Source organism: Schistocerca cancellata, chromosome 2 (genome assembly GCF_023864275.1).
Source record: "Schistocerca cancellata isolate TAMUIC-IGC-003103 chromosome 2, iqSchCanc2.1, whole genome shotgun sequence".
Taxonomy (NCBI): domain Eukaryota; kingdom Metazoa; phylum Arthropoda; class Insecta; order Orthoptera; family Acrididae; genus Schistocerca; species Schistocerca cancellata.
The window spans coordinates 931,305,601-931,324,387 of record NC_064627.1 but is presented as its reverse complement, the minus strand read 5'-3'; the positions used below and the strand labels follow the sequence as shown (position 1 = coordinate 931,324,387).

Genomic DNA, 18,787 nt, shown 5'->3' with positions numbered 1-18,787 from the left:
GAGGAGAGGGACATGCCCCATACTGGTGAGCAAAGGAATCGTCAAAGAAGGAGGCATAGGATGGGTGGCCACACATGGCAGACAAACAGCATAAATACCTACTGAGGAGAAAGTCATGGTGGTAGGACAGTGGTAGTTCAGCAGCTTCAGCATACAGGCTCTCAACTGGGCAAGTGTAAAAGGCGCCTGTGGCCAAACGGATGGCACAATGGTGGATAGTGTTGAGACGGCGTAAGAGGGATGGGCATGCAGATGCATAAACAAAGCACCCGTAGTCGAGTTTCGAACGGGCAAGGGTCTTGTACAAATGGAGGTGGGTGGTTCGATTGGCACCTCAGGAAGTACCATTGAGGACACGTAGGACTTTAAGGAACCGTGTACAGCGGGCTGACATGCAAGACACAGGGAGGGACCAAGAGTGTTTCCTATCGAGCATGAGCCCCAGGAATTTTGTACAGTATAACCCCACTTTTACATTCCTGGAATTAACTTTTTCCGGCCATTTAAGACATTTTTTTATGGGTCCCATCAAATTTCCTACGCCCAAAATGTTAATTTGCACCTGATTTTGTGTCAAAATATTTATAATTTTCCCACGATTTACACGTTACGAAAAAATGTTTGTGGAGAAAATATGATGCTGGCATGATGTTGGTCGTCCAGTAGTGTTTACAAATATTAAGTGGTTAAGTTTCTTGACACCAGGGCACACTATTCAGCGGATTTGAATCGGTAAACTAGTAAAAGTTGTAGCAATTCGTGCCATATCTCCTGCAGCTGCTTGGCGTAGTGGCTGATTGGAGTAACTAGAATGAAGATACCGTGGCCAATCACAACCATTTCCAAACTGTCTCTACTATGAAAATGCAGTTTTGTGCTTGTTGTGATCATTGTGACACCTTTGTTGAACCCTATTTAGCATGCTTCGGTGTATGGCCATGTGGAGCATTAGTCGACAATGTCATTCACTTTTTGTTGCTCATATTTTTTAATGTAAACACAGCATTGGTTATGTATTGTATTGTATTCATGCTGAGCAAAACGTGTTTCGAGAATTTATTCTCGTTGTCAAGTGCGGTATTTACGTATGTATTTTTTGTGATATTACACAAACAAACAAAGTGGGTGATAGTTTGAGTGTGTGGGGTTTTCTACACAACTGATGAAGCACAGTACCTCACAACCTCAAAAAGACGACTACAGTGCAAGAGACGCAGAATAATACATATTCAAACACCATACAAAATACTTATTTACATACTTGCACTTGACAACGAGAAAAAATTCTTGAAAAAGAGTGATACTAAGCATGAAAAAATATGTAGCTCTTTCAGTATTTTATTATTTAAATAATGAATGACAGCTGCAGGCTTTCAAAAACATCGTTAATGACATGAAATTGAGTCAAACGTTCATACTTCCCAGACAGTTATTTCCAGTTACATCAGCAGTTTTTATTAGATAATAAACCTTCATTAGATAGTAAAAGAAGTCCCTGCCAAATCTTTTGATGCCTGTTATGTACATATATCATACATAAAGTGCAAGGGGGTATCCTATACGTAACTTTTACAGCTTAAAACATTATTTCCCAATTTTACATTTTCTCACATTTTACACAATTTTTTGAAGTCCCTTGAAAAGTGTAAAAGCAGGGTTTCACTGTAGTTGCAACAAATGGAAAAGGCAACAGGCCCAAGATGTAAAGTTGGTGGGAGAAACCACTTGCATCGCCAGAAATTCATACAGAAGGTTTTGTCAGTGGAAAAGTGAAAGCCATTGTCAATGCTCCAGGTGTAAAGACGAACAGGGCATCGCTGAAGACGCTGCTCTGTGAGACAGGCCATTATAGGGTTAATGGCAATAGCAAAGAGGACAACACTCAGGACGGAACCCTGAGGCACAGTGTTTTCCTGGATACAGGTGTCCGGCAAGGCAGAGACCACATGCACCTTGAAAACTCGATCTTTTAAAAATGCCTGAAGGAAACAGGGCAGGCGGCCACAGAAGCCCCATGTGTAAAGAGTACGGAGGATATCAGTTCTCCAGCAGGTGTCGTAGGCCTTCTCCAAGTTGAAAAACATGGCCACAGTTTGGGATTCCCGCAGAAAACCATTCATGACATGGGTGGACAAAGTAACGAGATGGTCAACTGCTGAATGCCGCACTCTAAATCCACACTGTGCATTTGTCGGTAAATTGCGAGACTTGAGCCACCATACCAGTCAGGCATGAATCACACGTTCTATCACCGTGCAAATACAGCTGGTAAGAGAGATGGGGCAGTAGCTAGAAAGAAGGTTTATGTCCTTACCGGGCTTAGGTATGGGCATGACGGTGGCATCACGCCAGCACCCGGCAAATGTGCCCTCTGCCCAGATGCAGTTGTAAGTGTTAAGCAGAAAATGCTTGTCTGCAAGAGAAAGGTGCTGTAACATCTGTATGTGCATGGCGTCTGGCCCTGGGGCAGAGGATCGGGATGAATGGAGAGCATCATCTAGCTCCCTCATAGTATAGGCGGCACTGTAACACTCAAGATTTGAAGGAGAGAAGGGTATCACCTTAGCCTCCTGTGCTCACTTCCAGTGGAGGAAGGCAGGGTGATAGTGGGGAGAGCTCAAAACTTCCGTAAAATGGTTGCCCAAGGTGTTGAAGATAGCAATAGGATCCACAATAACATTGTCTGATACTGTCAGGCCGGAAATTGGAGAATGGATCTTGGTCCCAGAGAACTGTTGGAGGTTGTCCCACACAACAGAGGAAGGGGTGAAACTGTTAAAAGAACTAGTGAATGAAATCCAGCTAGCTCTTTTGCTATCCCGAAGAATGCAACGACACTTTGCACGCATCTGTTTATAATGAATGCACAGTTTGCTATCGTAGGATGACAGTTAAAAACGCGGAGTGCGCATTTCCGTGTATGAATTGCATAGCGGCATGCCTCAGTCCACCAAGGGACTGGGGCATGACGTGCTAAAGAGGAAATGTGAGGAATGGAACGTCCTGCAGCAGTAAGGATAACATTTGTGTGATATTCCACCTGGGCATCACAACTGGGGAAATCTTGTTTTGCAAAGGTCACCATGGAGGAATAAAGCTGCCAGTCAGCCTTTGTGAACTGCCATTTGGGCATGCACGTAGATTGGGTAGGGTAGGAGTCAGCAAATGGATAGCACACGGGAAATGGTCGCTCGAGTAGGTGTCAGAAAGAACGGACCACTCAAGATGATGGGCAAGCTGGGCAGTGCAAAAGGATAGGTGTACAAGGAGTTGGAAAGGATGTGGGTGCTCCAGTGTTAAGGCAGAAGATGTTAAGTTGGTTAAGACGGTCAGCCAAGAGGGCACCTCTCCAACAGGTCCTGGGAGAACCCCAAAGGGGATGATGTGCATTAAAGTCACCGAGTAGCAAAAATGGGGGAGATAGCTGCCCAATAAGCTGAAGGAAGTCTGCCCTGGTGACAATGAATGACAGAGGGACATAAATGGTACAGAGGGAAAAAGTAAGGTGGGGAAGGAAAAGGCAACAGCTTGAAGATGGGTAGTCAAGGAGATGGGCTGACTATGAATGTCATCCCTTATGAGCAGCATTACACCCCCAAGAGAAGGAATGCTGACCTCAGGGGGATGGTCAAAAACGAATCAGTAAGTAATGTGAAAGCTCAAAGCAGTCGTGAGAGTGCAATTTCGTTTCCTGAAGGCAGAGTGCAAGGGGATGCTATGATGCTAAAAGCAACCGTAAATCCTCTTTGTGAGAACAAAGGCCACGAATGTTCCATTGGAGGACAGACATAATGAGGAAGAGATGTCGGGGTGTCAACTTGGCGGCTGCTGGGTGACAGCCAGTGTAAAGTCACTATTACAGGGCACAAAAGCAGGAGGATCCTGCTCCAAGGTGTCCACAGAAGCATCAGCTTGCTCATGCTGTTGGTCCATGGAGTCCAATGCTGAAAAATGATTGGTTGTGCGCACTGGCGATACGGAGGTCAGTCGGGCTAAGGTATCATGGAAAGACATTGTTGAAGATGATCTTTGAGTTGGCAAAGGAGAAGACCGTTTGCCTTTGGTGGACTAAGCTTTTCGGGTTAGAGGAAGACTCGGGTGTTGTTTAGATGGAGGAATGGAGGAAGTCAACACAGGAGTACTACACCTGTCTTATCCGGCCCACCAGTTGTGTAGATTGTGGCTTCGCTCCTTGAGGCGAGAGTTTGACAGTTTGTTGCATGGGGGGATGGCGATGCTACATTGACACTGGGTGATTTCACAACCTCACAGCTGAATCAAAGGTCAGACATCTGCGTGGCCATGTCCTTCATGGAGCGAGGGGGTAACAATAACACAACTACAGGTGCCAGACGGGAGAACACAGGATTTGCGAGTAGCCAGTAGCTTACGAGCTACTGGGAAGGCACTTTTTCCTTTATCTGGACATCTTGGACAGCCGCTCATCAAGATACATGGGACAATCCCGAGGAGGTGGCATGGCCACCATTGCAGTTGAAACAGTGCGGAGAAGGAGGTGGACAATTGCCCTTATGTGCATCCCTACCACAGGTTACACATTTGGCTGGGTGTCGACAAGACATTCTAGTACAATTGACACCATGACACTGGTAGCAGCGCATCAGGTTCGAAATGTACAGCCGGACTGTAATAATTTCATAGCCTGCTTTGATATTGGATGGCAGCACCACTCTATCAAAGGTGAGGAAAATAGTGCGGGTAGGCACTAAGGAGGAATCTACCTTTTCATTACACGATGGACGGCAATGACACCCTGTTCAGAGAGGTAAGACTGGATTTGTGCCTCGGTTAGACCGTTGAGCAGCCTGGTGTAAATTACACCACAGGAAGAATTCAAAGTCCTATGGGCCACGGCATGAACAGGGTAGCCATGGAGAAGTGAGGCAGCAAGCAGTAGTAGTGCTTGAGAATCAGAAGCAGTCTCCAAAAGATGCCATGAATGTAGACCACTGCGAGTATGAGTGTGGCGGAGAGGGCAAGGCAGAGATGGGTACAGTCATCCACAGTTTACTTATGATAAATCTCTAATGAATATTATTTCACTATCACAAACATTTAGTTAAAAATGGATATAGTACCCACAAGCTGAAACAAATAACAATTTCTACAGGTAAATAATGTGCTATTGTTAAGACTTTATAAAGCCAATATTACATACGTACTTCCAATGAAACAGAAACACATTCTGAGACATATATGTTCTATGTAAGCCATTTCAAAGTTTATTACATACAAGATATATTTTATTGAGAGTAGGTAGGCAGCTAGAATCTAATTTTATAAATTGGGGAGGGGAAAAAAAATTACAAAAATTGTGGAGTCTATTGTAACCAGCTACAGATCCATCGAATTTAAAATGAAAGAACAGTTACCCTGTCAAGATCTGGATGGACAAGAGCTACGTAATCATTACAAGCAATGACATTTCCTAAGGCAGACAACCTTTCTTCAACACGCTGTACACGAACTGTGTCAGGTAGAGAATTCCTTAGATGCTGAAGTTCAGTGTCAGTTGTTGAATTTGGAACTAGCAAACCATTCCGATTTCCTGTAAAAAATAATAAATATCAGAAAAAGGGCAAATGATTGCTGCAAAAATCATATATAAACATTTAACTATGTCCAAAATTTAGTTTACTGTCACTCACCCACACACATGCGACCAATAATTCGGCATCCAGCGAGGGAAGCATGTATCACAGGAATTGTGTCAGCCAACTCAGCTTCAAACACACTGAAAGCCACAAATGCAAATTTCTTATTAAGATTTATTTATTTTTACGTGCACACACACACACACACACACACACACACACACACACACACACACAGGGCAAGAGGGCAGAGAGAGAGAGAGAGAGAGAGAGAGAGAGAGAGAGAGAGAGAGAGAGAGAGAGAGAGAGAGAGATATTTTTAGTTTGGTTACATATACAAGCCGATTTCAGTCAAAATTCATTTCAATGCATTGAGAACCTGTCCGTGGGTTTTCTGCTTACAGTTGAGCAACTTCCCACGTTGGATTACGTTCATTTCTGTGCTGAAAATATTTATGACTACAGTTGTGACGAGATTCAGTGTAGGATAAATGGCCAAGGGACTTCTAGACCTGTACCTTTTTTTCTTTCTTATAAACCACACAGTCTCGCAAGTGTGGAGAGTGACACTCTCACAATTAACTCACAAGGGTGGCAGACAACAGAACACAGGGGCTCCCCTCATAGCGTGGGTGTCCACATTCAGTGCAAGTAAAGGTACACTGTGCAGCAGGAAGATATGTGGGTGAGACACAAAGTCTGAAAACACCTCATTGGTGTGTGTGTGTGTGTGTGTGTGTGTGTGTGTGTGTGTTTGGTTTCTTGTCCCACTGGTAAACCATAACCTTAACCCTCTCCAGGAGGGTATCTCCCCAAATGCAATGCAAGAATAAAGGTGATGGTATTGATGCAATTGTCATTACGGACGTTCTCATCATCATCATCATCATCATCATCATCATCATCATCATTTAAGACTGACTATGCCTTTCAGCGTTCAGTCTGGAGCATAGCCCCCCCTTATACAGTTCCTCCAAGATCCCCTATTCAGTGCTAACATTGGTGCCTCTTCTGATGTTAAACCTATTACTTCAAAATCATTCTTAACCGAATCCAGGTACCTTCTCCTCCGTCTGCCCCGCCTCCTCCTACCCTCTACTGCTGAATCCATGAGTCTCTTGGGTAACCTTGCTTCTCCCATGCGTGTAACATGACCCCACCATCTAAGCCTGTTCGCCCTGACTGCTACATCTATAGAGTTCATTCCCAGTTTTTCTTTGATTTCCTCATTGTGGACACCCTCCTGCCATTGTTCCCATCTACTAGTACCTGCAATCATCCTAGCTACTTTCATATCCGTAACCTCAACCTTGTTGAGGTAACCTAAATCCACCCAGCTTTCGCTCCCATACAACAAAGTTGGTCGAAAGATTGAACGGTGCACAGATAACTTAGTCTTGGTACTGACTTCCTTCTTGCAGAAGAGAGTAGACCATAGCTGAGCGCTCACTGCATTAGCTTTGCTACACCTCGCTTCCAGTTCTTTCACTATGTTGCCATCCTGTGAGAATATGCATCCTAAGTACTTGAAACCGTCCACCTGTTCTAACTTTGTTCCTCCTATTTGGCACTCAATCCGTTTATACTTCTTTCCCACTGACATTACTTTCGTTTTGGAGATGCTAATCTTCACACCATAGTCCTTACATTTCTGATCTAGCTCTGAAATATTACATTGCAAACTTTCAATCGAATCTGCCATCACAACTAAGTCATCCGCATATGCAAGACTGCTTATTTTGTGTTCACGTATCTTAATCTCACCCACCCAGGCTATTGTTTTCAACATATGATCCATAAATAATACGAACAACAGTGGAGACAGGTTGCAGCCTTGTCTTACCCCTGAAACTACTCTGAACCATGAACTCAATTTACCGTCAACTCTTAACTGCTGCCTGACTATCCATGTAAAGACCTTTAATTGCTTGCAAAAGTTTGCCTCCTATTCCATAATCTTGTAGAACAGACAATAACTTCCTCCTAGGAACCCGGTCATATGCCTTTTCTAGATCTATAAAGCATAGATACAATTCCCTGTTCCACTCGTAACACTTCTCCATTATTTGCCGTAAGCTAAAGATCTGGTCCTGACAACCTCTAAGAGGCCTAAACCCACACTGATTTTCATCCAATTGGTCCTCAACTAATACTCGCACTTTGCTTTCAACAATACCTGAGAAGATTTTACCCACAATGCTGATTAAAGAGATACCTCTGTAGTTGTTACAATCTTTTCTGTTTCGATGTTTAAAGATTGGTGTGATTACTGCTTTTGTCCAGTCTGATGGAACCTGTCCCGACTCCCAGGCCATTTCAATTATCCTGTGTAGCCATTTAAGACCTGACATTCCACTGTATTTGATGAGTTCCGACTTAATTTCATCCACCCCAGCCACTTTATTGCACTGCAATCTATTGACCATTTTTTCCACTTCCTCAAATGTGATCCTATTTCCATCATCATTCCTATCCCATTCTACCTCGAAATCTGAAACATCACTGATCCCATTTTCACCTACATTGAGCAACTCTTCAAAATATTCCCTCCATCTGCCCAAGGCATCCACAGGATTCACCAGCAGTTTTCCTGACCTGTCCAAAATACTTGTCATTTCCTTCTTACCTCCCTTTCGAAGACTGCTAATTACACTCCAGAATGGTTTCCCAGCAGCTTTACCCATAGTCTCCAATCTGTTTCCAAAGTCTTCCCACGATTTCTTCCTGGATGCTGCAATTATCTGTTTGGCTTTGTTTCTTTCTTCAACATAACTTTCTCTGTCTACCTGGGTTCTGGTATGTAGCCATTTTTGATACGCCTTCTTTTTCCTTTTACAGGCTGCCTTGACTGTATCATTCCACCAAGCTGTTTGCTTCATCCTACTTTTACACACTACTGTTCCAAGACATTCTTTAGCCACTTCTAGTACTGTGTCCCTGTACCTTGTCCATTCATTTTCCAATGACTGTAATTGACTACATTCAACTAACTGGTACCTTTCTGAGATTGCTGTTATGTACTTGTGCCTGATTTCCTTATCCTGAAGTTTCTCCACTCTTATCCTCCTACATATGGACCTGGCCTCCTGCACTTTCGGCCTCACAATCCCAATTTCACTGCAGATTAAATAATGATCAGTGTCATCAAAGAATCCCCTGAATACACGTGTGTCCCTCACAGCCTTCCTGAATTCCTGATCTGATAGTCAATGACAGATCTGGTTCCCCTGCCTTCCCAAGTATACTTGTGAAAGTTCTTATGTTTAAAAAAGGAGTTTGTGATTACTAAGCCCATACTGGCACAGAAATCCAAGAGTTGTTTCCCGTTCCTGTTGTCCTCCATATCCTCTCCAAATTTACCCATAACCTTTTCATACCCTTCTGTTCGATTTCCAATCGTGGCGTTAAAATCACCCATGAGCAGAACACTGTCCTTGTCCTTTACTCTAACAACTTGTAACGGAACTGAAATGATGGTGGGCTGACAGTAATTTGGAGCCCGCGTGTCGGAAACGGGCGCGCTTGTGAGAGACTGCCAGGGAGTGCACCCTGATGCCATCTATTGGCGAAACTGGGAAGTAGCGCTGCCTGTCAGACAACGCACTAAGCTCTCGGAGTCAAATGTATTCTTTTTCTTGGTAATTATAAGTTATTACTGTATAATTTAATGTTGTAAAGCGCTAGTAGTAAATTATTATGACTGGTATGGACTCCAGGGTAGTAAATATAAATATTCTTAAATACTAAATGATTTCGGTAAAAAGGTGGTAGGGGAAAGCCACCACTCTTCGTGATACGAGCGTAGCTAGGGGTAGCTGGAGACACAGGGACTGAACAATGGAATGGCCTGGGGAGTGTTGACGTGATCGGATGTGCGTAACTGTGCTCACGCAAAAGTGATTGTGCAACAGCGAAGAGGCGAATATCGTCGCCGTTTTTGGAGTAAAACGCGACGAATGGTTGTTGAAGCCGCCTCTATGCCACTGGGGCTGATTGTAAGAGTTCCTGTGCCCAGATTTTATGGCGGACGTGCAGTAGCTTATACGAGTGCTACAGCTCATAGTTCCAGCCGCCATTAAGGGCATGAAGCGTGAAGAGCTGCGTTAGCCACATGCATCTCACCACCAACACCAACACGTCTACCCAAGGCAAGACTGCTTGCAATTGATAAGTCGAACTTTGTATACATGTAAAAGGAGAATACCAGTTTTCTTTTATGCAAGTGCAGAGGACAGAATATAATAATGAGTAAAATTACGACGCATGTTGTTCATTGTAAAGTGTAGTAACCTCAAACATAGTATAGTGAAATCACACTGAGGCCACCATCGCCTCTTTCATTTACAATTCTTTTGGTTGTAGAATACTTTAGCGTATAAGAATGTTGAAAAGAGCAATGGTCACACCAGAATGAGTCGCCTATTTATAGTTACTTAAATTTTTCTGAGCAACCTTTCAAGTAAAGTCACTTAACTAATTCTGTATCAATGATCCAAAGAGTAATATCCAAAATCATTAAATAAGTTGAAGGATAGAATTTTGTTAACCGAAGTTGCATAACCTGTCTTGGTAGTAATTACCAAGCCAACTCACAGAAATTGAGAGAGTATTTGCTTTGTAGAATCATCTAGAATCATTCAGAATTAAGTTTAAATTCAACTCAAGCCATTTCACTTTGAAACGAGCCCAAAAATTGATTTATTCTTTTGCTCCTTCAGAGCTGGCGACCGTAGTTATAAGTATTTTCAGGAGGATTCGACGGTAAGTCTGCTGCTCTCGTCGTGCTGATAGGATTATCCACTGCTGCTAGCAGTGGTGATTGGATACATAAGCTCACCACCAAGTTAAGTGGGTCAGGTAGGCAGTGTTACCGTGTGAACTGTAGGGCACTGTAGGCCGTGGATCGAACCCGTTCAATCATCACAGCTCTTAGGGAAATAGTCCGGTTAGGAGTGTACTAATCATTAGGTAAATACTGGCGAGTAACGGTCAAAAATGTATACGCAAGTGAATTTAGCAAGGTCCACGTAGCACCTAGTTAATGTGGTGCAATGGCGAGGGTAGGAGTGGAGTAAAAGTGAGCTGAGCTTGTGGCAGCTGTGCTGGATTCAAATATTAACTACGTGAATTCACTACTGCCTCTTACCATTGGGACTGAGCTATTTACAGTTAAAATACGTAGCAGTAAGCGCAAAGGCGTGACAGCTACAAGTCCGTATTGGTTTTATACATACGGAATTGGGAAGTGGGTCATTCCGTCAGTGGAGGGGGTTAAAACAACCGAGTCAGTGGAGAACATACCCCATTTACTGATGGAAAGATTCAGCGGTTCGGTCGCAAACTACATCACTGAGTGCCTCATAAAAACTATCCATCTTATCTTGATCTGTCCCTTCACAATGTGAATATACTGACACAATCCTAATTTTCTTGCTAGACACTGTCAAATCTATCCACATCAGTCGTTCGTTTACATACCTTATTGTAACTACACTGGGTTCCATTTCTTTCCTGATGTAAAGCCCTACACCCCATTGTGCTATTCCTGCTTTGACTCCTGACAGGTAGACCTTGTATTCTCCCACTTCCTCTTCTTTCTCACCCCTTACCCGAATGTCACTAACAGCTAAAACGTCCAGCCCCATCTTACTTGCAGTCTCTGCCAGCTCTACCTTCTTCCCAGAGTAGTCCCCATTGATATTAATAGCTCCCCATCTCATTACCATTTGTTTGCCAAGTCTTATCTTAGGAGTCCCTGGTTTGTCAGTTAGAGGTGGGACTCCGTCACCTCCAAAAGTCCGAGGCATTTTGCTCTGATTGTTGCCAGCATCAAACACTCCTGGAAATGGAAAAAAGAACACATTGACACCGGTGTGTCAGACCCACCATACTTGCTCCGGACACTGCGAGAGGGCTGTACAAGCAATGATCACACGCACGGCACAGCGGACACACCAGGAACCGCGGTGTTGGCCGTCGAATGGCGCTAGCTGCGCAGCATTTGTGCACCGCCGCCGTCAGTGTCAGCCAGTTTGCCGTGGCATACGGAGCTCCATCGCAGTCTTTAACACTGGTAGCATGCCGCAACAGCGTGGACGTGAACCGTATGTGCAGTTGACGGACTTTGAGCAAGGGCGTATAGTGGGCATGCGGGAGGCCGGGTGGACGTACCGCCGAATTGCTCAACACGTGGGGCGTGAGGTCTCCACAGTACATCGATGTTGTCGCCAGTGGTCGGCGGAAGGTGCACGTGCCCGTCGACCTGGGACCGGACCGCAGCGACGCACGGTTGCACGCCAAGACCGTACCGCACCGCCACTTCCCAGCAAATCAGGGACACTGTTGCTCCTGGGGTATCGGCGAGGACCATTCGCAACCGTCTCTATGAAGCTGGGCTACGGTCCCGCACATCGTTAGGCCGTCTTCCGCTCACGCCCCAACATCGTGCAGCCCGCCTCCAGTGGTGTCGCGACAGGCGTGAATGGAGGGACGAATGGAGACGTGTCATCTTCAGCGATGAGAGTCGCTTCTGCCTTGGTGCCAATGATGGTCGTATGCGTGTTTGGCGCCGTGCAGGTGAGCGCCACAATCAGGACTGCATACGACCGAGGCACACAGGGCCAACACCCGGCATCATGGTGTGGGGAGCGATCTCCTACACTGGCCGTACACCACTGGTGATCGTCGAGGGGACACTGAATAGTGCACGGTACATCCAAACCGTCATCGAACCCATCGTTCTACCATTCCTAGACCGGGAAGGGAACTTGCTGTTCCAACAGGACAATGCACGTCCGCATGTATCCCGTGCCACCCAATGTGCTCTAGAAGGTGTAAGTCAACTACCCTGGCCAGCAAGATCTCCGGATCTGTCCCCCATTGAGCATGTTTGGGACTGGATGAAGCGTCGTCTCACGCGGTCTGCACGTCCAGCACGAACGCTGGTCCAACTGAGGCGCCAGGTGGAAATGGCATGGCAAGCCGTTCCACAGGACTACATCCAGCATTTCTACGATCGTCTCCATGGGAGAATAGCAGCCTGCATTGCTGCGAAAGGTGGATATACACTGTACTAGTGCCGACATTGTGCATGCTCTGTTGCCTGTGTCTATGTGCCTGTGGTTCTGTCAGTGTGATCATGTGATGTATCTGACCCCAGGAATGTGTCAATAAAGTTTCCCCTTCCTGGGACAATGAATTCACGGTGTTCTTATTTCAATTTCCAGGAGTGTATTTAAAGTACCAGGGAAGCAGGTTGCTAGCCTTACTTGCCCCGAGTCCCATTGGTTTTTACCCCTAACGGCTGAGGGACTAACCAATGGATTTGGTAGTCTTTGCCGTATGAGCACAAAGGTGACCACGACTCAGAATATGTCCGAGATGCCCAGCTTTATTCCAAAGTAACTGGTATCCCGACTGTCGGGACCACTTACTTGGCCACTCACACGTTGCCCGTGGTTCATGAACTGGGACATGACTACAGGAACCCACACCATGAACCACGTTCTCAACATTTTATTTTTATTTTATTTACACGTCGAGTTCCGTAGGAACAAACTGAGGAGCAAATCTCCAAGGTCATGGAATGTGTCATTACATGAAATTACAACATAGAAGTAGTAACAGATAAAAATAAAATGTCTATGAACCCACAAAAAGTCAAGCCATAATTTTAAGTAAATGCAGTCAACAACATAACACAAGAATCACCTTAATTTTTCATGGAACGTTCCAACAGAATAGGAGTGACCCTTCATGAAACTCTTCAATTTCAATTTGAAAGTGCCTGGATTACTGCTAAGATTTTTGAATTCTTGTGGTAGCTTATTGAAAATTGATGCAGCAGTATACTGCACACCTATTTGCACAAGAGTTAAGGAAGTCCGATCCAAATACAGGTTGGATTTCTGCCAAGTATTAACCGGGTCAAAGCTGCTTATTCTTGGGAATAAGCTGATATTGTTAACAATAGAGCAGCCAATGTCAAAATACCCAGACTAGTAAACAGTGGTCGACAAGGAGTTTGTGAACTTTCACCACTTATTGCCTGAACCGCCTGTTCTGACCCAAAAATATCCTTTTAGAATGGGACGAGTTACCCCAAAATACAATACCATATGACATAAGCGAATGAAAATAAGCAAAGTAGACTAATTTTCATGTCAAATGATCACTTACTCCAGATACTGTTCAAATAGTAAAAATGGCAGCATTAAGTCTTTGAACAATATCCTGAACGTGGGCTTTCCATGACAGTTTACTACCTATCTGAACACCTAGAAATTTAAATTGCTCTGTTTTACTACTCATATGCCCATTCTGCGCAATTAAAACGCCAGGTTTTGTTGAGTTGTGGGTTAGAAACTGTTAAAACTAAGTCTTACTGTTATTTCGCGTTAGTTTAGATTAGATTAGATTAATACTTGTTCCTTAGATCATGAATACGACACTTCGTAATGATGTGGAACGTGTCAGGTTAATAAAAGATGTCTGTACAAGATATTACATTACACAAAATATAATGTTTAAGTTTTTTCCCCTTAATTTATATCTAAAAATTCAGCCAATGAGTAGAAGGAGTTGTCATCTAGAAATTCTTTTAATTTATATTTAAATGTTAGTTGGCTATCTGTCAGGCTTTTGATGCTGTTTGGTAGGTGACCAAAGACTTTTGTGGCAGCATAATTTACCCCTTTCTGTGCCAAAGTCAGATTTAACCCTGCATAGTGAAGATCATCCTTTCTCCTGGTGTTATAGCTATGCACACTGCTATTACTTTTGAACTGGGTTGGATTATTAACAACAAATTTCATAAGTGAAAATATATATATATATCTTTCCTGACGAGGCAACCGTTGGTTGCGAAAGCTAGATTTTTGTGTGTATGTTTGTGTGTCTATCGACCTGCCAGCGCTTTTGTGTGGTAAGTCTCATCATCTTTCTTTTTAAATATATTTTTCCCACGTGGAATGTTTCCCTCTATTATATATATATATATATATATATATATATATATATATATATATATATATAGTGAGGATCCCTAGATCCTTAAATAGATGTCCGCAGGATGACCGTGGGTGGGCTCCAGCAATTATTCTGATTACACGTTTTTGAGCAATGAATACTTTTCTACTCAATGATGAATTACCCCAAAATATGATGCCATACGAAAGCAGTGAATGAAAGTAGGCATAGTAAGCTAATTTACTGAGATTCTTATCACCAAAATCTGCAATAACCCTAATAGCATACGTAGCTGAACTCAGACGTTTCAGCAGACCATCAATGTGTTGCTTCCAGTTTAGCCTCTCATCAATGGACACACCTAAAAATTTTGAAATTTCTACCTTAGCTACAGACTTCTGTTCAAAGTATATATTTATTACTGGAGTTGTGCCATTTACTGTACGGAACTGTATATACTGTGTTTTATCAAAATTTAAAGAGAGTCCGTTTGCTGAGAACCACTTAATAATTTTGTGAAATACATCATTTACAATTACATCACTTAGTTCTTGGTTTTTGGATGTTATTACTATACTTGTATCATCAGCAAAAGGAACTGACTTTGCGTCTTCATCAATGTGGAATGGTAAGTCATTAATGTATATCAAGAACAGTAAAGGACCTAAGACCGAACCCTGTGGGACCCCATACTTGACAGCCCCCCAGTTTGAGGAATCAGCTGTTGTTTTAACATTACATGAACCACTTATTTCAACTTTCTGCATTCTTCCAGTTAAGTATGAATTAAACCATTTGTGCACTGCCCCCCCTCAAACCATAGTGATTTAGCTTATCTAAAAGAATTCCATGATTTACCGTATTTACTCGAATCTAAGCCGCACTCGAATCTAAGCCGCACCTGAAAAATGAGACTCGAAATCTAGGAAAAAAATTTTCCCGAATCTAAGCCGCACCTGAAGTTTGAGACTCGGAATTCAGGAGGTGAGAAAAGTTTTAGGCCACACCTCCAAATCGAAACAAAGTTGGTCCATTGTAATATGAGACTCAATTTAGGTCGAATAAATGACGATACAGCTACAGTAGTTTGGTTCGAGTCGTAAGCTTAGCAGTTAAGCTGCACCAGGTAGCCATTGCTAGGAGTCAGTCGCTCCGTCCGTATTTATACGGGTACCCTTCTTTTTTCACGTGCTTCGTCTGGTTTGAATTGATTGCTTATTTTTCTTTGATCTGATAAGTGCCGTTCTCTTTGTTATAGGTGTTTACGTCACTCTAAGCTGAAAATGCATTACTGTACTGTCATGCATTGTTTGTCGCATTCTGATAATGAGTGTTTACGACCTGTCACCGTTCGCGGCATGGCTTGCTTTTGTGCGCGCTACCGCCGCTTAGGCGCTTACAATTAAAAAAAAAAAGAGAGAGAGAGAGGAATCGTCTCATTATCGAAACAATTACAAGAGACTGCTATTTGTTGTTACGTACACTGCTGCTTCCTTTGGTAATGATCAACAAGAAACAAATAATAGGCTGCGTATGATAGAAGATGTTCTGAACGAGAGTTTAGCAAAAATTTTTCTCAATTTGAAAATCTTTGCAGACACTTCTTTAGTACATTATATTCTGCACAGAAATTAGTCATCTTAGATTTAAAAATCTAGTCAATTGCCGTGCTTCAATTCTGACTGTATCACTATTAGGCATAAGAATAATACAAATAAAAACATTACATGATATGTATATTCTTCCGCGTTTGTTGTTGTCTCACTCTAGTTTCGTATTTTATTAGGCAGACAGGATTTAAATGAGATAGCAGCAAATACGAAAGAATGCATGGTAAAATGTTTATATTCGTATTATTCTTATGGTGAAGAGAATACTGCGTGTGATTCACAATTCATAAAAGTTCCTATTAGCAACCATCTCTTCTGACAAGTAGGAAAAAATTCAGAACGTAGAGTTGGCCATAATTGGCAAACATCCCAGTCTTGCCAGTCGGATTTTCGTAGTACATAGAAATGCTGCTACATTCGAAGATGAACAATACGGAATTTGTATTTACTTCGTCAGATAATGTACAAAAATGCAGTGGTTCGATACTCGTGGTGGAGAAAAAAGCTCGTCTTCCACCTTTTTTTAATTTTTTTACTGATACAGAGGTTTTGGCGCCAGTATTTATCTTTGTGCCTGCAAAGCATGCTACACATATTCGAAGGCAGAAGTTAGTTGTGGCGGCACCTACCAACATTTTTCAGAACTTCCGCTTACTTTGCACTCGATTCTAAGCCGCAGGCGGTTTTTTGGATTACAGAAAATGGAAAAAAAGTGCGGCTTAGATTCGAGTAAATACGGTACACAATCAAAGGCCTTTGAGAGATCACAAAAAATACCAATGGGTGATGTCCGGTTATTCAGAGCATTTAATATTTGATCAGTGAAAGCGTATATAGCATTTCCTGTTGAAAAGTCTTTCTGAAAACCAAACTGACATTTTGTTAGTACTTTATTTTTACAAATATGGGGGGCTACTCTTGAATACATTACTTTCTCAAAAATTTTTGATAGAGCTGTCAGAAGAGAGATTGGGCGGTAGTTGTTGACATCCGACGTATCCCCCTTTTTATGCAATGGTTTTACAATGGCATATTTCAGTCTATCGGGGAAAACACCCTGCTCCAAAGAGCTATTACATACGTGGCTGAGAATCCTACTTATCTGTGAGGAACAAGCTTTAAGTACCTTGCTGGAAATGCCATCAAAAATTCCATAAGAGCTTTTACTTTTCAGTGAGTTTATTATTTCACTGATTTCAGAGGGAGAGGTTGGTGGAATTACAGTTGTTTCAAACTGCACAGGTATGGCCTCCTCTATTAGTAGCCTTGCCTCTTCTAGTGAAGATCTAGATCCTATTTTCTCCTCAATATTTAGAAAATGATTATCGAAAATATTTTCAATTTCTGATTGTTTGTTAGTACGCTTGTCATTCAATTTTATGGCACTAAAGTCTTCCTGTGCTCTTGGTTGCCCTGTTTCCCTTTCAATAATATTCCAAATTGCTTTAATTTTATTATCAGAGTTACTGATCTCAGACATGATACACATGCTTCTGGACTTTTCAATAACTTTTCTTAGTACCGCACAATAGTTTTTATAATATTGAACAATTTCAGGGTCAGTACTCCCTCTTGCTGTTAGATAGTTCTCTTTTATGGTTGCAAGATATTGTTATTCCTTTAGTTAGCCAAGGTTTTTTATAGGTTTTCTTGGAATTATGTTTAACTATTTTCTTGGGAAAACAATTTTCAAATACACTTAAAAATTTATCGTGAAATAAGTTATATTTCAAGTTTGCATCGGGTTCCTTATACACTTCATCCCAGTCTAGCTGCTGTAGGCTTTCCCTAAAGTTTGCAATATTTATATTGTTAATTGAACACACTGCTTTGAAAGTCTGATTTGATATACTGCATGGAGCTATGTCACGTACTGTAACTAGCTGTGCACCATGATCTGAAAGACGATTCTCAACAGGATAAGCATTTATGTCCTTAACTTTGAACTTTTTTAACATCTTTAGTACTTGCCTGGCTGAGTTTCCCACTGGACACTGATCTTAACATAAAAAAAGTGTTTCCACCATGAGAAGTAGTTCCTCCCCCCTTTAAATTTCCTGCTATCAGCCCAGCCAGTTTACCCTTACCTTTCTTGTTGAGGTGTAGGCCATGTCTAGTATAGTCCCACCTACAGAGTGAATCAACAGGAAGCACACCAATGTGTGACCCTGCACCAGATCGAAGTAGCCGTTCCAACTCCAAATTAACTCTCCTGACAGAAGAGCTCAAATGAGGTCCGTCGTGGCGCTCCAGAACCGACACAAACCCAACACTGGTATGACTCGATGTTGATGCAACCCATGAACACGTCATTAACTGCACTACTTGAAACCAAGCCTATGTTGCACCAACATCCCTTACTACCACGCTAGTGTCATCAGGAAACAGAAATATTTTAGAATTACTTGTAACACTAGAGGGCATATCATTTATATAAATAAGGAACAGGAGTGGCCCCAATACTGATCCCTGGGGCACCCCCCCCCCCCCCCCCCCATTTGAGCATACCCCTCTCAGATCCCATATCACAGCCATTCTCAACGCTGTGCATAATGACTTTTTGCTGTCTATTCTTAAAGTAAGAGGTGAACCAAT

The 18,787-nt window shown here is 42.7% G+C and overlaps 1 protein-coding gene across 2 annotated transcripts in view; it reads right to left on the bottom strand.

The window, feature by feature from the left end:
- LOC126162893 (eukaryotic translation initiation factor 6) overlaps nt 1-18,787 on the bottom strand; it is a 61,787-nt gene that overhangs the window by 9,673 nt on the left and 33,327 nt on the right. For both annotated transcript variants that reach the window (XM_049919698.1, XM_049919699.1), the window contains exons 2-3: nt 5,670-5,755; nt 5,394-5,569 (exon numbers count right to left, since the gene is read on the bottom strand). In XM_049919698.1, coding sequence (XP_049775655.1) covers nt 5,394-5,569; nt 5,670-5,755 — 262 coding nt within the window. The remainder of the gene's footprint in view (nt 1-5,393; nt 5,570-5,669; nt 5,756-18,787) is intronic.